At 34.0% G+C, this 21,934-nt stretch overlaps 5 protein-coding genes, 2 long non-coding RNA genes and 1 other non-coding gene across 13 annotated transcripts; 4 read left to right on the top strand and 4 right to left on the bottom strand.

Annotated features, from left to right (window-relative positions):
* Positions 1 to 255: 255 nt before the first annotated feature.
* On the bottom strand, positions 256 to 2,195 carry LOC104760340 (uncharacterized). Of its 5 annotated transcripts, none has more exons than XR_015589482.1 (6): positions 1,696 to 2,195; positions 1,422 to 1,496; positions 1,229 to 1,345; positions 1,114 to 1,151; positions 828 to 855; positions 256 to 608 (listed from the first exon to the last, which is right to left on the bottom strand). It is a non-coding gene; the product is annotated as an uncharacterized LOC104760340 (long non-coding RNA). The 5 variants fall into 5 exon arrangements; XR_015589481.1 differs by having other exon boundaries at positions 1,229 to 1,342; XR_015589483.1 differs by lacking the exon at positions 1,422 to 1,496 and having other exon boundaries at positions 1,229 to 1,354; positions 1,696 to 1,907.
* A 154-nt stretch (positions 2,196 to 2,349) lies between these two features.
* On the top strand, positions 2,350 to 3,948 carry LOC104760339 (peptidyl-prolyl cis-trans isomerase FKBP13, chloroplastic). The gene is made up of 5 exons (XM_010483242.3): positions 2,350 to 2,764; positions 2,846 to 2,938; positions 3,032 to 3,092; positions 3,573 to 3,641; positions 3,761 to 3,948. The coding sequence occupies exons 1-5, from the start codon at positions 2,423 to 2,425 to the stop codon at positions 3,823 to 3,825; spliced, it is 630 nt and encodes a 209-aa protein (XP_010481544.1). The 5' UTR covers positions 2,350 to 2,422; the 3' UTR covers positions 3,826 to 3,948.
* Positions 3,949 to 4,104: 156 nt separating this feature from the next.
* Positions 4,105 to 5,497, bottom strand: LOC104760338 (oil body-associated protein 2A). The gene is made up of 4 exons (XM_010483241.3): positions 5,123 to 5,497; positions 4,816 to 4,898; positions 4,572 to 4,686; positions 4,105 to 4,470 (listed from the first exon to the last, which is right to left on the bottom strand). Exons 1-4 carry the CDS (start codon positions 5,409 to 5,411, stop codon positions 4,214 to 4,216), a joined length of 744 nt encoding a protein of 247 aa, XP_010481543.2. The 5' UTR covers positions 5,412 to 5,497; the 3' UTR covers positions 4,105 to 4,213.
* A 420-nt stretch (positions 5,498 to 5,917) lies between these two features.
* Positions 5,918 to 7,188, top strand: LOC104760337 (uncharacterized). The gene has a single exon (XM_010483240.3). The coding sequence runs from the start codon at positions 6,169 to 6,171 to the stop codon at positions 7,012 to 7,014; it is 846 nt and encodes a 281-aa protein (XP_010481542.1). The 5' UTR covers positions 5,918 to 6,168; the 3' UTR covers positions 7,015 to 7,188.
* A 255-nt stretch (positions 7,189 to 7,443) lies between these two features.
* LOC147921397 (uncharacterized) lies at positions 7,444 to 9,787 on the top strand. The gene is made up of 2 exons (XR_015589480.1): positions 7,444 to 7,626; positions 9,476 to 9,787. It is a non-coding gene; the product is annotated as an uncharacterized LOC147921397 (long non-coding RNA).
* A 154-nt stretch (positions 9,788 to 9,941) lies between these two features.
* LOC104760336 (heat stress transcription factor A-4c-like) lies at positions 9,942 to 12,032 on the top strand. 2 transcript variants are annotated; one of them, XM_010483236.2, is made up of 3 exons: positions 9,942 to 10,212; positions 10,610 to 10,903; positions 10,986 to 12,032. In XM_010483236.2, the coding sequence occupies exons 2-3, from the start codon at positions 10,685 to 10,687 to the stop codon at positions 11,814 to 11,816; spliced, it is 1,050 nt and encodes a 349-aa protein (XP_010481538.2). In that variant the 5' UTR covers positions 9,942 to 10,212; positions 10,610 to 10,684; the 3' UTR covers positions 11,817 to 12,032. The 2 variants fall into 2 exon arrangements, with proteins under 2 accessions (XP_010481538.2, XP_010481539.2); XM_010483237.2 differs by having other exon boundaries at positions 9,960 to 10,450.
* A 95-nt stretch (positions 12,033 to 12,127) lies between these two features.
* Positions 12,128 to 12,199, bottom strand: TRNAE-UUC (transfer RNA glutamic acid (anticodon UUC)). The gene has a single exon. It is a non-coding gene; the product is annotated as a tRNA-Glu (tRNA).
* Positions 12,200 to 12,471: 272 nt separating this feature from the next.
* LOC104760335 (protein STICHEL-like 4) lies at positions 12,472 to 16,751 on the bottom strand. Its single transcript, XM_010483235.3, has 6 exons — positions 14,124 to 16,751; positions 13,820 to 14,039; positions 13,366 to 13,746; positions 12,880 to 13,279; positions 12,743 to 12,806; positions 12,472 to 12,667 (listed from the first exon to the last, which is right to left on the bottom strand). The coding sequence occupies exons 1-6, from the start codon at positions 15,891 to 15,893 to the stop codon at positions 12,566 to 12,568; spliced, it is 2,937 nt and encodes a 978-aa protein (XP_010481537.1). The 5' UTR covers positions 15,894 to 16,751; the 3' UTR covers positions 12,472 to 12,565.
* Between the last annotated feature and the right edge of the window lie 5,183 nt (positions 16,752 to 21,934).

The following is a 21,934-nucleotide window of genomic DNA, read 5'->3' as shown; positions in this document are numbered from 1 at the left end:
ATGTGGCTAGGAGCTGTGGTAAACCAGGCAGGATTGTTGCTTGTAAAGGTGAGGACATGTGATAGTGAAATAAAACTATGCGAATACAACTTGGAGGAGAAAACTATGAGAACCGTTGAAACTAGTTTGCGCACAAGTTTAGATTACCTTGAAAACATGGAGGAGTATGTTGCAACGCTTGTTCCTACTAGACCGCATGTACTAGTTAATTATCCCATTGTTTGAAGCTTGTCCTTTATCAGATTGCTCTAATAGTTGACCTCTCGTAATTTTACGTTTCATTGAACAAAAAAAGACACTGAACCACTAGGTTGCAAGTCGTTTTCAAAACAGAGAAAAGAAAACAAGACTTTTACGTTTCTAGACAAGAACCAAAAAAAGAGAAAAGAAAGAATTACCCAACAAAGGAAATGAAACAATCTAAAAATAAAGCATAGTCATAGTAATGCATCATGACCCCATATTCATATAATCAGTCCACATGCTTGCAGCTATATTTGCTCTCCATGTATTAGCCAGCATTCTTTGTTGTTCTTGAGTACCATGAAGCTGTTCTTCTTCTTCATCATTTCTTTGATCAACGTTAGTTTCTTTGACAGCATCTTATTCTGGAGGAAACAAATCAGAACGACAATACAACACTCAATACCACATCAAATTCTACATATTCGAAACTAAAATGTGGTTATAGACAGAAGTATAATCTGAAAGGTTCCAGCTACCAATATTAACTGACTCAGCTCAAATCGACTGTGAAACCCAAAATAGATAGAACTTATAATGAACTAGTAATAAGGCAGAGAGAGGTTCCAAGTTGATGAACTTACCAGGTTCACTAAGTAAACGTTGAGTTTCCTATGAGATCGTAGAAAAAAAAAAGTCAGATCACATATCGTAGCAGTTAACTTTTACTTTTGACATAAAAATAAAACAGTAGATGGACAATAAAAAATCAAACAGAACCTTCGTAGGGTTTGACTAAAATGCAGAAACGTAGATGGGAGGAAACAAAGATGTCCAATGCAGCTTAATAAGTAGGAAAGAAAGATGTCCAATGCTCCTATGTTTACATAATCTTTTAAAAAAATGATATTATGAACAAAAGCAACTTACCCTGCAACTTCATGACCAAAAATTCGTGGCAAAAGAGACTGTACCAAAAAATGAAGACTTCATCAGAGACTCTTAAGCCAAATTGAAAAGATGTTATTAGCAAAGAAACACAAACCTGAGACTCCCAAGGAGAGAGGTCACTACGACATAGAGATGTACAAACCACTTAATCCTGATCTCAAGAGGTTGAGGTGGACTCACTACAACTCACCAGGACACCATGCCACCGCTGCTACAAGAACTACCCAATCAAAAAATATAATCTTTTATAAACTACGACAAAAACAAAAGACCTTTTTTTTGTTTACCTTTACAGGTTATTACTCGAGGTTGCTCGAAGGAGAAAGAAGTAGAAGACAACATTGTTATCCCCAAACCCCAATCTTTGTTCAAAAAAAAAAAAAGTTATCCCTAATTTGATTGCTTCAAGCGCAAATTAGAAGTAGAAGAGGAAGAAACAGAGCTTCTTCATTCATCTAACACCGAACTCACCAACCACCATTGAGCTAACTGATCCAACCACATTTAAAATCCCCAAATCTAACGAATCGGAGGATTGTACGGAGCATCAGGAAAACGTACCTTGATGATTCTTCAAGGAACTATTGACCATTAGATTCGATCGATTGCAGGAGGAGAAGTTACGATGATTCGATCGATTACGGTTTTGAGAGAGAGAAAGAGACGATGCATCAGTTGTTGGTTTTGTTGTGATAATTGGTTTAAAAAAAAAATCCTCAACAATTCCACCTTATAGCTATGATTTTGATACTCATATTTTATAACTAAAAAACAAACAAAAATCTTGTAGAATCATTCAGAAGAACATTTTTAAAAAAATTTGTGATATTTTGAATAACGGTAGATTTTAAATAAGTTTTGTAAATCAATAATTGAATGACAATAGATTGTAAAATATTTTAAATAATTTTACATAGATTCCAAGTTGAATAACATAGGATTTTAGAAGATTATTAAAAATCATCAATTGAATAACAAGTGATTTTCAAATCTTCTAAAAGACAAATTTAATACCCCTCTTAATACAAATTTAAAAAATAAAAATGATAACTCTACAACACAATTCTTAATTTCTTATCATCAAAGGTATATAATAAGATGAAATGAAACCAAGATTATATTCATATTGGGCCTGTGATCTTGAAAATGTGACTAAAAATGAAGCCCAATTTTGTGTGGTTGCCTTGTTTGCCAGCAAGGATTGCTGATTGTCCAACACAAAGCTCTTATTATCTCTTTCAGATTGTTCTTTTCTTTTTTCTTTTTTTTTTTCTGGATAGAGAAGATAATGAGCTCCTTGGGATTTTCAGTTGGAACTTGTTCTCCTCCAAGTCAGCAAAGAAAATGCAGATTTTTTGTGAATAATAGCTTAAACAGAGCAGAGGCTATCAACTTGAGAAACAAACAAAAAGTTTCTCCTGATCCTGAGTTAAGTCTTGTCCAACTAGCTTCATGTGGTAGAAGAGAAGCAATCGTTGGTTTTGGTTTCTGTCTTGGCTTTGTTGATACAGTTTCTTCAGCCTTAGCCGAAACAACTTCTTGTGAATTCTCTGTGTCTCCTTCTGGTCTTGCTTTCTGTGATAAAGTTGTTGGTTATGGTCCTGAAGCTGTTAAAGGGCAACTAATCAAGGTAATTAAGTACCAAGTACCAACTATACCTTTAATTAAAATAAAATTATGATGTTTGATGATTCTTGAGTGTTTCTTGCAGGCACATTATGTAGGGAAGTTGGAGAATGGGAAAGTCTTTGATAGTAGCTATAACCGAGGAAAGCCTCTAACATTTCGAATTGGTGTTGGTGAGGTAATTAAGGAAAATATATTAAATTTTCCAGAAACTCACTTTTACATACAATGTGAACTTTCAGAAAACATATTGTGGTTTAATATGATACAGGTGATTAAAGGTTGGGATCAAGGAATCCTTGGCTCTGATGGAATTCCTCCTATGCTTACAGGTATGCTCAATCTATTTATATTGAACATTGCATATGTTACTGCATACATGAAACTTTATTTACAAGTAACCTGATAATGATTAACACTAGGCTTAGGCGCTTAGACCGCTAATACATGAGAAACTCCGGAAAAAATCTTTTGAATATATATGAAAAATGCATGCTTTCTTGATAAATTATATGCGTTGTTGGAACACAATTATTTAATTTTTTTTTTGGAATTTGCTTTGATTCTACATTACTATCAAGTATATGGATCGACGTGTATTTTGAAAACAGCTGGTTCTTAATTACCTCACCTACACCTATTATAAGTATCTAGATTAGTCTACATACTGTTTAAAAGAGCGTACGTAGGGGGAGGATGGTCCAATTATGATTAACCGAATCACTGATCCAAAGTTGATTTTTAAACAGAAACATTGTCATGTTTTCATTATTTTCTTGCTAACTAGTTTGGATTCGGTTTCTTTTTTTCAGGTGGGAAACGAACTTTGAAAATTCCTCCCGAACTAGCATATGGTGATCGAGGCGCAGGTTGCAAAGGAGGTAAATGGAAAAGCCAAACGGCTAAAACCGTTTCTCGATAAATATTTATATGTCAGGTTAAGTTGTTGAGATACTTTTAAAAAACCTAACTAATGAAGCCTAAACTTGTTTTCGTGCAGGCTCATGCCTTATTCCTCCAGCTTCGGTTCTTCTCTTTGACATTGAGTTCATAGGTAAAGCTTGAGAGAGCTTTTTAGCTTTGTCTTCTCTGAGCCATCAACTTTGTTCAATAATCATCCTTATACAAAGAAAAAACAATTATGTCTATTCTTTTTCTGCTATGTAATCAAGTGCAGTTTTCTGGCTCTGTTTTTAACTTTGGTTGGTTTTATAGTTATAGGTAATAGTTGATACATTTATCTCCCCCTAAAATATGAATTTTCAAAAAGCCAAGTAAAACCGGGAACCCAAATCCAAATGTGAAGGTTGTCAGAAAAATTAATGTTTAATAAGTGCTGAAATATATCTTAAACTTTTGGTGAAATATATATTATACACAACTGACCACATTACACATACAATTATACAAACATATTATTGTCATATTATTCGATACGTACACACAACCTTTATTACGGGAACGGAGCTAACTTCTTCATCTCAGTTTCGACGATATCAACGGCTAATCCTTTTCCGTGATGAACCCAGTAATCAGCCATTGGGTTTTTCCTCTCCGGTCCCATGATATCAACCCGAGACGCCTTCAAAGATTCCGTCGAAATTCCATATTCATCATCACGTTTCTTCAGTAGCCCTGGCTTGATCTTCCCCATATTCACGTCTTGTGGTGACACCATCAGTGATGGTGCCCCTAGTGGCAATTTATCCCCTAAAATTTACCAAAAAAATCGACACTCATAAATCTTCAAAACTTTACTCTTTCGATTGTACTCGTTCCAAAAACAATTCCAAATATTTATTAGTCATTACCGCGATCGGTCTGCCAAGTGCACCAAAACTTCCCATACGTTTTGGCAATATTTTGAAGCTCCGTCTTAGCTACAAGCTCAGGGACCCTCGGAGTTACTAGTAGACCGGTCTGGATCTACAATAACAACAATATACGTCTAGTCAGATATATGTCTCTAGAAGTAAACTAACGGTTAAGTATAAGTAATAGTCCAAAAGAGAATAAACTGATTAACTAATTAAAGGTTATAATGTACAAGTTAACCTCGTAGTCATGAGAGTGCCAAAGCTTTTGCTCCTCCGGTGAAAGTGCCTCAAATAACCTCTCCGACACAATATACTCGACCCCTGAGATATTTTAATTACAATTTAAACAAGAGACATTTAGTTTCGGCCATTCGTTGAAAAAATACTTCTAAATTTTTTCAAATGTTGATATATATATATAGATTCTCAAATATTTGTGATTAATTACGCATGCATTATACTTCAATAATTATTTCGTTTATATATAAATGTCATAATAAAACGTGGAAAAAGGTATGCATATATGATATAAGTAAGATACAGACCGATGAGATGAGTTTTAGAGGAGTTGCTATCGTAAACAGCACACTGAAGAAAGTCTTGGTTGAGTCGATGAACATAGAAATTGACTTCGATCTGACGGCTAGGATCGTGACCGTAACAAGCGAAAGCACACAAGTGGAGACTCATCTGTTTGATAGGCTTCAAAGATTGCATCATCGCCGCTCCTTTATCAATCATCACTGTCTTCATCGTCTCCGGATCTCCCGGAGGTTGGTTCTCTGCCCCGTTACGTGCCGGATACGCTCCAGGACGCTCATCACTCGACGCCATTTTGTTTCCAACACACAAATTACTTAAACAACGGTTGATTTGTTCTATATCATGCAAAATTTTATCAATCTTTCTTCTTTTGTTTTTATATTGGTTTGATGTGAATGCGTTGGTGTCATTATTGCATGAGGAAATTGTGACGTGGTTGATTTGAGACGGACACGTCATTGAGTTTTTAGTGGTATTGTGGCAAAAAAATTGTTGACATTGAGTTTCGTAGACGACACGTGGATATGCTAATGATAGGGATTAGTCTCTTGACACTTGGCACATTGAATTCGATTATGACTTAAAAATGAGACTCTTAAATTGGTTTATTAGTTTTGTTCCGTTTACAAGATCACACAAATACATAATTGCATAATTACATAAGTTGGGACTTTGAATAATTTTATGATTCATACAACTAATAATCAAGAGAAGAGATCTATAAATGATATATTGTCTAATCTGTTCTAATCTATATACACACACAGTATTTTGCTTAATTTGGGACATAAATCTCGAAAGAAAGATTAATATAGAAATCCCAACGGTAATAATACAACGTGAACTCCGTGTTGGTCCAAACTTAAAAAACACTGCTTCCGAATCTAGCTTTGCTTCGGATCCCGAACCTAAAAAAACCACATAACCGTTACACCGATCCTAATTTAAATACAAACATCATCACTCTCCCCCAAATCTCTCATCATCATCTCTCTCTCTCTCTCTCTCTCTCTCTCTCTCTCTCTCTCTCTCTCTCTCTGTTTCTTCAATGGCGACGAAACTCATACTCAAGAAAGCGACGAAATCAATCAACCGTAGCCAACGTAACTACCTTCGCCGTCACCGGAAATCTCAGATCGGAGGATGTTCACCTTCGCCAACGGCAACAACCGTCATCGCCACCATCAACAAATCTATCTACAGATGTCACCGAAGCTTCCTCTGTTTATTCTCTCGCCACGGAGCCAAAGGATTCAAAATTCTCAAACCACGCAAAGACGTAGACGATCTTCATCAAAACTCTCCGCCGGCGCCGTACTCTCTGTTTCAAGAAAGATCCGGCAAAACCTTCGACGAGACTAAGAAGACGATCGTGTTGGATCTAGACGAGACGCTCGTCCACTCGTCCATGGAGAAACCAGATGTACCGTACGATTTCGTCATCAATCCTAAAATCGACGGTCAGATGTTAACGTTTTACGTGATCAAACGGCCAGGAGTAGACGAGTTCTTGAAGAAGATCGGAGAACAGTACCAGATCGTCGTTTTCACGGCGGGGCTGAGAGAGTACGCGTCGCTGGTTCTCGATAAACTCGATCCCGAGCGTGGGGTGATCTCTAGAAGCTTCTACAGAGACGCGTGCAGCGAAATCGACGGGAGGCTAGTGAAAGATTTAGGGTTTGTGATGAGAGATATGAGGCGCGTGGTGATCGTTGACGATAACCCGAACTCTTACGCGCTACAGCCCGAGAACGCATTCCCGATCAAACCGTTTTCGGATGATTTGGGAGACGCTGAGTTGGGGAAACTTGGCGAGTTTTTGAATGGTGATTATTGTGTTAAGGTTGAAGATATGAGAGTTGCTTTGAAGGAGTTTGTTGGAAGAGATGAATGATTTTGATTTTAGTTTTGTTTTGTATTGTTAAGAGAGGATTTGATTTAGAAGACAATGAACAATAACTTTGTTTGTTCGATTTTGTCTCAAGTGTGGACATCCTCAATTTGTTGATTAGTGTTTTTGTCTGTTGTTTGCATTAAACGATTTTTAATGAAGGTTTTTGCATTTAAAGTATGGATAAAAGTTAGATCTGGGCCTTTATTGGGCTCATATATTTAAATTAGATTTTTGGTAATTTGAGAAAAATATAGTATATTTTAAGTTTATTTATTTATTTTTGGCCTTTTAGGGCATATTCTTTGAGATCTTTAAGATCTGGACTTTATAAAATAAATCAACATATCTTGAAAGCTAAAATTGTATAATTTTAATGTGTGTCAAACTATTATGAGACTATTTAAGACATCCAAATTTTGTTTTTATAGTAATCCTATATAAATAGAGGTCCCTCTCTCTCTCTCGCCAACTTCACAAGCTTTGGAAAAATTTGTTTTCGTCATACAAGTTTTAAATTTGTTTTGAAGAAAATGGTTGTACTTCGGTTTAAACTTCAATCTAGTGACGCAAAGACTGGTCATGACGCAATACGACGTATCGCTCGTTGTAAAGGTAATCTCAAGCACAACTCTTATGGTTAAAACAATTTATTAGTTAGAGATACACAAGTTATAATACAAATCATAAATTTAGGCTTAATAAAATAGTTATTTACTTATTTTGGTAAACAAAAAAACTTAGAAATTTCGTTACTTTAATGATAAACTAGGTGATACCCCATGCTACAACATGACACATGTTGTAGCTAATTATGTATATTTAGAATGCATAAAATGTTTTAGTTTATGTGTTTTTTATTATTTCAAAATTTTAAATAGTATTGAGTAGTATAATTGGTTTACTTACATGGTAAATATTAAAACATATTTAATCCAAATGTCATATTTTAATTTGGTTTTAGTTTGGACTATTGCACGTATATAACCAACATGTAATTATTTTAGAATAGCAAAGACATCTCGTCCCATCCCGTTTTGTCCTATCTTTTCCCGTCATGTTTAATCTCGTCCCTACCCGTAAATTTTTTATGTCGCATAACTGTTTTCTTTTAAATAATTATCTATTAGACAATTTTTATCGTTCAAAATTTTGGGTAAGAACATAACTAAATTTTGTGATTTTCTTACATTTTCGACATATAATTTATTTCCTTCTGCAATAGATGATTTGTGAATAATAAATAAATTAAAATACAACTTATTAATATCAATTTTGCATGAATATATTATATATAGTAATACAATATAGTCAACCAATTGTAATTATTGAAATTTAGAGTTTTAAATACTTATTTTAGGGTAATTACTATTTATAAATACCAATAAAAATTCAAATTGCTTTGCTTCTCTTTTGCATTTTAAAAATGAATTTTTATAATATTTCTTTAAAAAAAATGTTATCCATGAAATTGTTTATTTTCATAAAAAAAATATATTATTTTTATTTATGATTACAAAATATATTAGTTACAGAAGATTTTTGTAAAGATATTTCTTGCATATCTTGTGTTTTAGAGAGTATTTACAAATAAGTTAAGAGAAGGATTCGAACCCTCGGTAAACAAATGTCTACATAACAGTTCCAATTTTTGATATATTTTATATATCCATTAAAATAACTTTGAATTGATTTTTATTATTTCCACATATCTTATATATTAATTAAATTTATATTATTAAGGCTATAATGAATACTTAACTATTTTACCTTTTAAAGTAATTTGATTTTTATTTTAAATTGTTTTCAAAATTATACTGGATTTATTTCTTTGTTCCTAAAACTGTGATGAAAAATATGAACAGATATTAACTGTAATTTCATTTTCTTGTTTTTTTTTTTGTTTTTTCCTAAACGATTTATAAAGAATCAGAAATTTAGATTTAATTTATTATGTACTTAAACATTTTCCTTACTTAATTATGATGTATATGTCTTTCTTAATTAAATATTTTAACCGATTAAGATTTAGGCAAGATTATGGTTAATTTAATACATTATAAATATATTTGAAGAGATAATCGAATATTAAATGACCCGTGCGTATCCGACTAAATTTGAAAGGTTAGAGAATTTTATTTCAATGATATACTAATGTATGAATAATTATTGATCATTAACCTTTTTATTTAAAAATTCCAAAAAAATAGTTATGGTCCAAAAATTGGTGTATGAGTACTTCTGCTTTAGTAGTATATATGATTTTTTTGTTAGTATATGATCAAAAAAGGTAGTGGATAAACTCATAATTTATTTTGTAATATGGATACAGCAATATTTTATAGTATGTAGAGTAATAGGAAACTCATTGCAATTTTACAAAATTTCACCAATTTGTTTTGCCAAAAACTGCAAGTACGCACTCTACAAGTTTTCAATAATGTTTTTTTTTTTCTTTTGTTAGGAGTTGCTTTTGTTGATTTTGATGAGGAAGAAGAAGACACAATAATTGTGGAGGGAGAAAACCTGGATGAGCAAAAGATTAGGAAAATATTAGATAAGTTTATTCATGATAAAGCTAGAGGAGGGTGTTTCTCTTGTTTTAGTTGATAATACTTTTTGGAGTTGGTTAGTGGAATATGGTTAAACTGAAGTTACAATGCAAATTCTAACTATATAGATTGAGCTGTCCACCCTTGGTATATACTATTTCTTAATGTATTAATTTGATCAAACAATTCATAAGTCAAAAAGAGAAACAACATTATTATTATTATTTTGGTTGGGAAAAGTTATGCTTTCATATACTGTATTTAATTGATGCCAAGAATATACTATTTTTGGTCAAAATTTTAATGTTATCATAATCTAATTTTGGAAATTCAAAAAATAAAAAAAAGAAGAAAAAGAAGAGTTGATAATAATAAACCACCAAACCCATCTTTTTTACACAACAGTTGTTGTTGTTGTTGTTGTTGCCATTCTCATACGCGCTTCATCAAACCTTTGTAGGAAGCCAAATCAAAACCTTATTACCAATCTTCTTTTTGAAAATTTCTCTTTTGCTTTACGTTCTCTCAATTCATATTTTATCTGAAAGTTTGTTCCTTTCTTTAATCAAATCAATTCAATAGGCTTCGAAGATTTGTTTCTCCCAATCGGGATCGAGTCAAGCAAATCTTCTCCAGTCATCATCCTCTGGTACGTTTTGACCAATTCCAGAATCAGAAAGCATGAGATGAAAAGAAATGTTCTGATTGATTTCAAATCATTTTGGTCGGAGAAGCAAAAAGGGTTTTGTTTATCCTCTCGTGTTACCCTTCTATATTGGATTTGGGGTTTTGGCTTAAAGGTTCTTTGTAGATTCATCTGAAGATCTGGTTTTGTTGTTTACTTTGATACAAAGATGGAATCTTTCTAGCTTTGAAGCTTGTGACATGTGAGGGAAAGTTTTGGTTTTGATTGCTAATTATTGAGAGATCGATTCGTATCTATCTATTAATGATTCATTGAATCCTAAAATGGAGTTGCTGAGTTCAAAGTGTATGCTTTTTCCAATGATTTTAATCTATGGTTTATCTGATTTCTGATCCAGCAGACAAAAGATTGGAACAAAGGGAATTAAGATTTGCGGTTTTGGTTTCAACTTCTTGTATTTGAGGTTTGTTAAGCGATGGATGAAAGTAGTCATGGAGGTTCAAGTTCACTTCCACCTTTTCTTACTAAAACATACGAAATGGTAGATGATGATTCTTCTGATTCGGTCGTTTCTTGGAGCGAAAACAACAAAAGCTTCATCGTCAAGAACCCAGCTGAGTTTTCAAGAGACCTTCTTCCCAGATTCTTCAAACACAAGAATTTCTCTAGTTTCATCCGTCAGCTTAATACATATGTAATGTTCTTCTCTTTGTAATCATCTCTATGGGGATATTGCTTTGATTTTTTAACCCTTTTGTGTTTGTGTTTTTTCGTAGGGTTTTAGAAAAGTTGATCCTGAGAAATGGGAGTTCTCGAATGATGACTTTGTGAGAGGTCGACCTTACCTAATGAAGAACATTCATAGACGAAAACCAGTTCATAGCCACTCGTTAGTGAATTTACAAACGCAAAATCCGTTAACGGAATCAGAAAGACGAAGCATGGAGGATCAGATCGAAAGACTAAAAAGGGAGAAAGAAGGCCTTCTAGTGGAGTTACAGAGCCAAGAGCAAGAACGTAAAGACTTTGAGATGCAAGTAACGACACTGAAAGATCGGTTACAGCAAATGGAGCAACATCAGAAATCAATAGTTGCATATGTATCACAGGTTTTGGGGAAACCAGGACTTTCTCTAAACCTCGAAAACCACGAGAGAAGAAAAAGAAGAGTACCGGAGAGTTCTCTTCCTTCGAGCAGGTCACACGTAGAGCAGGTCGAGAACTTGGAATCTTCTTTAACGTTTTGGGAGAATCTTGTATCAGAATCATACGAGAAGAGCGGTGTACAGTCGTCATCAAGTATGGATCTTGATGCGGCTGAGTCGAGTCTAAGTATGGGTGATACACGACCTAAATCATCAAAGATTGATATGAACTTAGAGCCGCCTGTTACCGTTACTGTGGCTGTTGCTGCTCCAAAAGCAGGGGTTAACGATGACTTTTGGGAACAATGCTTGACAGAGAATCCGGGATCAACAGAGCAACAGGAAGTTCAGTCAGAGAGAAAAGATGTTGATAATGATAATGGTGATAATAAGATTGGGAATCAAAGGACGTTTTGGTGGAATTCAGGTAATGTAAATAACAACATTACAGAGAAAACTTGATATATATATATATATATATATGACCTGAGTTTTTTTTGTAAAATTTGTAACATAGTTGTTGTTGTTGTTTCCTAATGTATTTCTTCTGTTCATTATTATTACTCTGTTTCTGTGAAACCCAAATCTCTCTATTGTGTTGAGAGACAGGAGTAAACATAGATGCGTTATGCGTATTCTGAACTGGTTTTTGCATTCATATTTTTTTCAGTTATAATTTACAGAGCTGGTCGGTTTTGTTCTGTAGCATATGAATGAACACAAACAAAAAAAAAAAATCTCCAAATATAAGTTTTAAAAAGAAAATAAAAAAGCTCCGATGCCGGGAATCGAACCCGGGTCTCCTGGGTGAAAGCCAGATATCCTAACCGCTGGACGACATCGGATTTGATGTTAATAATACTTACACTAAATATTTATATCTGTTTTAGTAGACGATCAAAAATGATTTACACCAAACCAAACCAAACCATGAATATAATAGCTAATCATTACGTGACCACAACTTGATTAAAAAGGCCACTTTATCATTTTCCTAAACTGAGGTTTGGTGTAAACAAACAATGAAGAGATCAATGAAACCACTGGTTTGGAGTTTGTACTAGATCTAATCTGACCACCATTTGATTTTTTTTTTTTAAATGATGCAAAATGCGAATAAAGATTCAAGAAAATTATATAGCTAAAAAGATTACATTATGATCAAAGAAAACTAAAGAAGAAGAAGCAAAAAAAAAAAAAATTAAAACCTATCATCTAGGAGGAGATCTCGTTGATAGACTTTTCCCACAAGAGACAAGCTTCAACAAAGAATGTAACCGTATCCTTCTTGTTCTTATCTTCAATCTCGATAGCTACAAATTCACAATTTCAAAATTTTCAATTAGAAATTATAATCAAACTTGAAGATAAAAATTTAATCTTTTTACCTTACGACGAGTGTTTCTTGACACTTTCCAACAAATCAAGCTTCTTGATCTCGGTTCAAGTCTCCTGTAAAATCAATGAATTAATCAAACAAATATATTTAAACAGAAGGAACAAAAGTTTTTGTAAATAATCTTACAAATTCTCTTGTTCAAGCTTATTTGCAATCAACACGGCTTTGTGTTTAGACCAAGTGTTTCCTTCAGCTTGTTTGATCACTTGAGCCAACGAAACTTTTCCTTTCACAATGCTCTGGTTCTGATTCTGGTTTTGACTCGCTTCCAAGTGTTTCCTTCTAACTCTAGTCATTGGAGACTCAGATTCAGCTACTTCTATGATCTCGCTTCTTCTTCCGCTTTCGTGGTATCTCTCACCATTGCTTAAACCAACGTTTTTCATGTCTTTCTTTGACTCGGTTCTGAACTCTAACGTGACTGGAGATCCAAGAACCGCCTCAAAAGCTCTCAAAATGTGATCTTTGAAATTCTCAGCCGTTGATTTCGCTATTGGCGACATAAATATTAACTGCACCGTAGGAGCTGCGGGATATAAAGAAGTTAGTATCATCGACATAAACGTTTTTAAAAACCTTTTTCCAAACATATGATCAATGCTTTTGTATTACCTGAGCCGATACTAATCGAAAAGATCTTTCCTTCTTTATAAAGAAACTCTTTTAAACCATTAACTCGAACGTTTTCAATAACCGTTAACCAAATATCCTCAACCGAAGGTCGTTTTATGCAACTCAAATCTTGCTTACTACTACCATCTCTTCTTGTTCTAGCTACAACGCCGTTTGAAGGATCCGAATCCGTTACTGGAGTATGGTTAAAGCTAGTGTCAGCAGAAGAACTATGAGGAAGCAAGTACTGTTTATCAGGAGCTAGCTGAAGCAATGCAGCAGTGAGCCACGTTAGTTTATCGTTCGATACTCTCAACTGTTTTTCTGATTCAGATAACGTTTTCAATGCTTGTTTCAGCTTCTCCATATCTTCTTTAGACACTGCAACAACGAAATAAATTGGTTAAATTACAGTTACAAAAAATTGGTTAATGGAAATGTTTGGGAAACTCACGTGGATGTCGCCGGAAAAACTTTCTTTTACGTTGATCTTTGGTGAAATCGTAGCTTCCGGCTAGTATGTCAGTTATGACGGTTGCAAGCTGTGACATCAAAGCTAATGGTTCAAGACCTGTTTCCATTATTATTCTTAGGTTCTTTACGGTGTTGACAGTATCCGCTGATAAGGCTAGATCAAGAAGATCAACTAATTTCTCATCAGAGATTAACCCAACCTGAAAAAAAAAAAAAAAAACAAGAACATAATGAGAAAACAATATCAAAATGTAGAAAAGGTTACGGAAGGTTTTGGTTTTTACCATTTCTTGAACTAAAGGAAGAGAGATTCTTGTTCCTAGCAAGCTCAGCTGTTCTAAAGTCATTTCCGCATCTCTCAAGGAACCATCTGATCTCGAAGCAACAAGCTTCAATGCATCATTGTCGATATCAATCTCTTCCTTTAATGCAATCCGTTGCAAGGAATCGATGATATCCACGTCTTTAAGCTTAGGGAAAACAAACTTCTGACACCTCGAAACGATAATGTGAGGCAAAACATCAAGACTCGAACATACAAGAACGAAAACCACACGACGAGGTGCTCGATCAACGAGTTTCGAAAGCGCGTTCCAACAATCTGTTGACATGGTATCGCAATCATCGAATATAAAGGTAAGGTGTTGTCTTTGCTGCTGACGACGGATGATCATCTTATCAACCAAATTCTCAAAGTCGAATTTTTTAACAGGACCCATTTCTTGAATGTACCTGTTCTTACCATCATCGTAAGAAACACAAGAACTGCATACACCGCAAGGCTTTGACTGTTCTGTAGAGTGGCAGTTCAATGCTCTAGCAAAAATCCTAGCACAAGATGTTTTCCCGGTTCCGTTTGGACCGTGGAATACGTAAAGAAGCCCAACTCTTCGTTTAGCAACAGCATTAAATAGTGCTTGTACCACTAGATTCTGTCCCAATAGATCATGGAACGTTCTTGGAGCGTGCTTCTGCGTAAAGCTTTGCTGCCACCGAGTATTTTTGCGGCTGCTCTTCTTACAAAACTCTGAATCTTTTTGATCATTCTTGAGCAAGTTGTCAGCACAGATACCTAATTCTCCTGAGTAATCATGCACCCAATCTTCGTTATCTGCGCTATCGACTAAAAGAGGTAACGCCTCGTGATTAGAGAAGCTTGAATCAGACAACATTAGCATATCGTTTTCACCTTTTTTTCCTTTTGAATCAGACATTCCACAAGATAAACTCCGACCAGCTATATCGAGGAAAGTTTTACCTCTATGATGAATGCTCGACCAGTTAAACGGAACACAACCATTTCTTGGAACAGCTCCACTCATGTTATGTTCTCTATCTCTTCCACCTCCTTCTCCCTCATACTTCTCTCCACGAGGGACTGAGTTAGAAGCAATAGACATCTCACTTTCATTACCAACATTGTCTCTAACATTATTAACCCCTCGTCTCGCTCTCCTAGTCCCTCTAAACTTACGTCTTCTATGGCCATTACCGCGCGGTCTAATATTAAAAGAAACCAAATCATCACTATCACATCCAACCTCGTTTAACTGATCAGACAGAGTCTTGACAATAGCCTCATTGACCTTATGAACCCTATCTTTAGATCCCGATTTCACAGAATCAACACTACAAACCTCGTTCACATCTTCGAACCTATAACTCTTCCTACTCGACCTATCAAACTTTTCATCAGAAGGAGTTACCTTAGAAGTTCCAAAATTCACAATTGGAGATGAACCAGACAACCTAAGACCAGACTTCTTAACCACATTCTGATCAACAGATCTTCTCCTTCCTTCACGTGAATCCTCATGATCTTCTTTCAAATTCGGGCTCGCTGATGGGTCTCTGAGTGATCTTGATCTCTGGAGAACGACAAGATCTCTCATAAGAAGAGACCGGTCGGACAAAACCGGACTCTGTTTGTTGTTGTTGTTGTGCATATGGTTCTTCAAGTGAATACAGTTGGTTAAGTGAATATGGTTACGAAGATGCTCACCCATGTCTCCATTTGAATCTTTCAAAATCCGAGAAGAAGCAGCCCTACTCATGAATATGATGATATGATCACAAGTGCTCTGTTTTCGTCGAGAGAATCTTCTTGTCTAAGTCTCTATAGAAGAAACAAATCGAGCTGTATCTCATTTTCTTCTGCGGAATATCAAAAGTTTCCAAATTTGAAAACGATTTCACTGACTTTGGTAATAGCCCTAATTGCCCCTCCAAGATTCACTGAACTAAATGACCCAAAATCCAAAATTTAAGGACCCGTTTGAGCAAAAATGTAAAGCTTTTGAGCTATGTGCTTCTTCTAGTACTTAAAAGGTAAGAAAGAAATAAAAACCAAACACAGAATGCTAAAATCTGAAAAAGCTCTGTTTCTTTTAAGAAAAGATTCAAACTTTTACTATTGAGAGACCAGCAAACAAACAAACAAACAAAACTGAATGGTCCGTTTCAAAGGTTATTAATACAAGTGGGGAAATAAAAGGAGAAACGAGAACGACACCGTTTGTTAAGGCAGTCACAGATGTCTCTCCTCTTTTCGCTCTTTCTTTACCAAAACATTCACATGAGGCAGGAGTGAGGTTTCTCTGGAGAAAGCGATGGTTTTTTTGGCAGGAAAAGACGCTGTTTTCAAAGTGTATAGAGAGAGAAAGAGTGGGAATCTTGAGAGAGAGAGAGAGATAGAGAGAGAGAGAGAGGTTTTTTGAGATCTGTTTTGCGGACACGAACACAGAGGCATTGGAGAGAGAGGAAGCAAGCAGAGCATCGCCAATAAAGCGGTTTGTCCGTTTCCGAGAAGTGAAAAAAAATATAAATAAAAAAATACATTTTTTATAACAACATGTAGCATGGTTGGGTTTAAAAAAAAAAACAGAGACCAAAGAGTTCGCACCTTTGAATTTAGCTGTTTCTTTGTTTGTATATTTAGCATTGTTCAACGAAGCGCTAGGCGGTATTTGGGCGGTGACCCAACGCCTAGCACCTAGAACGCTTAGTCGGGGCCTAGACGGTTTTTAGGCGGTTTAGGCATTTACAACATAAAACATTATATATATATAATTATATTAAAATATATGTTATAAAAATAAAAAAAATTATAAATTATAAACAATGGTAAGAAAAAACATTTATTTAAGTTATATTAACAACATATAAATGTTTATAATTACATATATAGATATAAAACATAATAATTTAATTATATGTAATTTAAAAATCAAAAATAAATATTAAAACAAAATGTATATAATTTTAAGCGGGTTAGGCGGTCATCTAGACGTCTGCTGAGCGCCTAGCGCCTAGACGGCGCCTAAGCGGCCGCCTAGACCGCTTTCTTAAACACTGATATTTAGTCGTTAGGCGATAATGTGATGGGTGATGTTTGTACGATCGTCGCAAACAATACAAATACTGAAAAAATTTGCACTTGTACATTTTCTACCGTCCATTGTGCATTATATTGAGATGGTAATAAGAAGAAACGAAAAAATATACTCTCTCTCTCAAAAATTTTATTCTAATTTTGACAAAAAACGAAAAACTATATTCTAATTTTAACTTCATATTTTCAAACTTTTGTATATAAGCTAAATATTTACAAAATAAAAAAGAAGAAACTAAAAAATCTATTATAAGTCAATTGAAAAGTCATTTTTAATTGTTCTTATATCATCAATGGGATGCTTTTTTTTTTTTTTTTTGAACAAAGCAAATTAGCAATCGCTTGCTTATGTGGCTTTTAGTTTTGTTTCTTTTACAATATTGTTAATAGGTTTTTTTTGTCAAAATTAAGTGTCAATTTAGCTGAACTTTTGTATGGAGACATTAATTAAGAAATAAAATCGATGAGGATCATGTTAGCTTTTGACCAACTGTAAAAAGTTATTCCGTTTATGAAATTTTGACCAGGCTTTGAAAGAGGATATTTACAATGCACTCATTCTAGCTTTGTGAATGTCTTGATGTACTCATTACTCATTCTAGCTTTGTGAATGTTGTTGTCTATATTTTAGCTCCTTTGTGTTCCATCCGTGCCAATGAGTACCTAAATCTATAAAGACTCAAAAATAAGCTAGAAAACAAATCAAAAAACTCAAAAAGCACACTTATACCATGGTTAAAACCCACAAAAACCATGATATATCACCGTCCAAAAGTTAACAATGGTGTAAAGAACTAATCGAATTAGGTGTAATTTTCTTTGTAAAAATAAATAGTTGGGATTAATTTATGATTTTGTGGACGGAGCTTGTGAGACATAAGAAAAACTCCAACAATTGTGTTGATAAGGGGTGTATGAATAAAATCATATTTAGTAGCTAGTTTATAAGAAAAATTCAAGTTATTAGTTATTACCATCTAGTTTAATACCAAACTGAAAACCCTTAAAATTTTTAGAATACGTGACAAAAACCGTTAAAATTCAGGCCCGGCGCTGACTCAGTGCAGGAAGTGCATTTGCACCATGTCCAACCCAAATTCAATTTTTTTTTCTTTTATTTCTACCCTAATTTTTATAAAATCTGAACTGAACTAAGAAACGATTTACACTTTAATCTAAATTTAAAAATATCGTTGCTTTTCTTTATTTTTATTGGTAATATATTGTTGATTTTCTAGTTCTCTTTAAAATCTGGTAAGTAATTTGAATATTCAATGGATAAAACTTTTATTTTTTCTAAAAAATTTGAATATTTAGTGATTATCGCACCATGTGTAGCCGATGTTTAATCCGGCCTTGTACTAATTCATCAAAGAAAATATAGACAACAACATTCACAAAGCTAGAATGAGTAATGAGTGATCTAGAGTCTCTGTGGATTCGACCCCTATAGTATTACAACTGCAAGGCTGTTAGTACTATTAGGGTATTACAATTTGAGCATATCAAATTTTATTAATCTTTTAATTATGCTAAATCAGAATATTAATTTAAAAACAATGCAAAAACAGAATTAGAATGTGTTGTAAATTCAGGAATTAAAAACGCTAGGTCTAGGGAAATTTTCAGGAATTTATGAGATATTAAATCAATTAAAAATCAGATCTAGAACTCTAAATACAATTATAAAATAAACCAGTTCTCACTGCAAATATTTTCTAAATTTAAAACCAGAAAATCCAAATCTCTTTGCAAAATTCTAGGTTAAAAATCAGCTTTAAAATCAGGTATAGATTGTTCACAAAAAAACTCAATCAAACCTCTTTGCAAGAAGTAATTTTGCTCATCAAAATGTTTAATTAGGAAAATCAATTATACTTTCGTATCAATTTATTTTCCTAGATATTAATTCTAGGTGATCAATCATGAATTAATATGAAGAACAACCTAAGATGAAGATCACAGAAGAATAAGAATCCTAATAAATCAGCAGATCTAATAGATCATAAAAACCCAATGAGAACCCTGAACCTAACTAAAGATCTACTCAGACATGATTATTGAAACAAAAACACTGAATAAAATATATATCATATAATAATCCAAAAGAGAAAACAAAGAGTTTAGAAAGCTTCTCTCAACAGGGTCTTGGCTTGTCTCTCTCAAAAAGCTCTCAGGGTCTCTCTCTCAAAAGGTGGCAGAAAAATTACTAGAAAACAAATTAAGTCTAAACAATGACCATAAAAATCCTATAAATACTCTAAAACACGTTTTGGGTCTTAATTGCAAATAAAGGAAACTTAGGCAAATTTTGTAAATCTTCTAAAGCTTGTGGAGAAAACTTCTGATTGGCTTGTGGCAGCTGCATCGATCGATGCTCTGGGTTGCATCGATCGATGCATACTCTTGAACTCGTCTCCCACCTTCGTAGATCAGCCTTAATGGTTTGATTATGCTCCAAATCATCCTTTTTAGCTCCTTTGTGTTCCATCCGTGCCAATGAGTACCTAAACCTATAAAGACTCAAAAACAAGCTAGAAAACAAATCAAAATACTCAAAAAGCACACTTATACCATGGTTAAAAACCACAAAAACCATGATATGTCAGACTGCTATTTTTTGCTACAGAAAGATTGTTTTCAATATCTTGACAAAATTTGTAACGATGTTATTTGGAATGATCCTGATCATTTTGTTGGAGGAGTTAAGGTTGTATCACTTTGCTTACTAAAAGAAGCATATGACGGTTAGGGCTTAAACGGCTAGAATATTTAAATCAAGTGTTCAGTCTGTAAATTGATATAGCTTATAAATTTCTTGAATCGTTAAAAAGATTATGAAAAGTAAAGGTTTAGGATTATAAACTTCCAATGTATTAAAAGTTAGATTTGGCGGAGGTTGAGCTTCGATGTTTAACACATCCCTATCTCTTTTATTCAACTTCAATTAGGAAAGTTAGCTTACTTTTATCTTGACGACATACCAATTTAGGTCCTTTAATTGATATTATATCAAAATAATCCAAAAGTCTCATGAATTTCTACTTTGTCTAATGTTGTTCGTAAAGAAGATTTGGGTTAATACTTTGTCTCATGAATTTCTACTTTGTCTAATTGTGTTCAAACTTGTAAAGAAGATTTGGGTTAATACCTAATAGAACACATCCAGTTTTATACATGCTCTACACTTTTTTGTCTCTCAATACTCATGATATATCATCTCAACTAATAAAAATATGAATCTTGCTTTTTGAGATATTTTATTTGTGTATTTTTCGTTCTGACTAGATAACAAAGAACGAATAAGCACATAACTATTTTGAATCCAATTCAAGATGACATTATTACTACAATATATATAAGGTCTTTGGTTTTATTTATTTATTTATTTTGAAAATGAAAAAATTATAGATAGAGTAGTAGATTCATAAGCAAGACCTAGGAAAGAAATGGAAACAGTTGAAAGGGAATCAGTTGAATTACAATAGTGATAGAAGATAGGGTAGATTCCTTGATTTGGATCATCAAACATCAGTAAACATCAGTAGCGATCGGGATGGTGGTGGTGACTCGTCATGCTCATCTAAGACCCCCATTTATTTAATAGCGCCTGGGCAAGTTTGGGCTTAGGGACCGATATGATGATTGGTTTAGGTAGGGCGGCCGAGACTCGGAAAGAGTGGCGTTAAAGAGGGCGTCAGAGTTGTGTCAAGTTTGGATTGCTGTGTTGGGGGGATTCGTGGTTTTAAATCGAAATATGTTGATTGGAAGTGTTGCTTGCTTGCTTGCTTTTTTACTCTTCTTCCTATCAATATCATGAGATCTTTGCTCCTTTGATTCATCAAAAGCTGACCCTGACGAATGGGCACTAGAGGTCGACCGATTACTTGAGCCGGAGCCGCCAGTACCACCAGTACCCCCAGATTCGTTAACTTCCAAAACCTTTTCGGAGACCGACGAGGCCTTCTTCTTCCGTGGTACTTTTATCTTCGGCGGTCCTTTCTTCTTCTTCTTCCGCACCTTCCTCTTGGCATCTTTCGTAACAGATTCCTTTTCACCCGAAGATTTCACATCATCAGCAAACTTCATCGCAACCTCTTCTTCGGATTGCATTCTCTCTCTCTCTCGCAGATCGCGAAGGTCTTTGGTAATCGTATTGTTTGTAATTTGCGTTAGACTCTCAAGTTACTCGTAATTTTATTGTTTGTAATTTGCGTTAGACTCTGAAGTTACTCGTAGACTCTCAATCAATGTCTTTGGTAATCATCTTCTTGTTCATGTTCTGCTTCAGCATGAACTCACGCTTTAGTCTTAACGTTAGGTGAGCAAAAAGTCATATTCTTAAATTTAATAAGCAAAAATGCTAAATTTATTAACCCCACAAAACTATTGAATTTTCAGTAATTGCACATATAAGACATATATTAAAAATATAAAAAATAACATAAAGTATACATTACAAAATAAATTTGAAAAAAATAAGAACAAACTAGGATTTAACCCGTGATACACCGCAAGACTATATTTTTCAAACTTTAAATATTTAAAATACGTATATTAAATTTGGTTGTTACTTTGATGTTGTTTTATTAATTTTTAAATTATATACCTATAACTATTTATTGAATTTACGAGACGATTTCAATGTTCATATATGATTTTAAATAAAATGATTAAGTTTTTTTTGTTTTTTAATATAAATGT

Source organism: Camelina sativa, chromosome 18 (genome assembly GCF_030686135.1).
Source record: "Camelina sativa cultivar CO46 ecotype springtype chromosome 18, ASM3068613v1".
Classification (NCBI taxonomy): Eukaryota; Viridiplantae; Streptophyta; class Magnoliopsida; order Brassicales; family Brassicaceae; genus Camelina; species Camelina sativa.
This window is presented reverse-complemented; position numbering and strand designations above follow the sequence as displayed.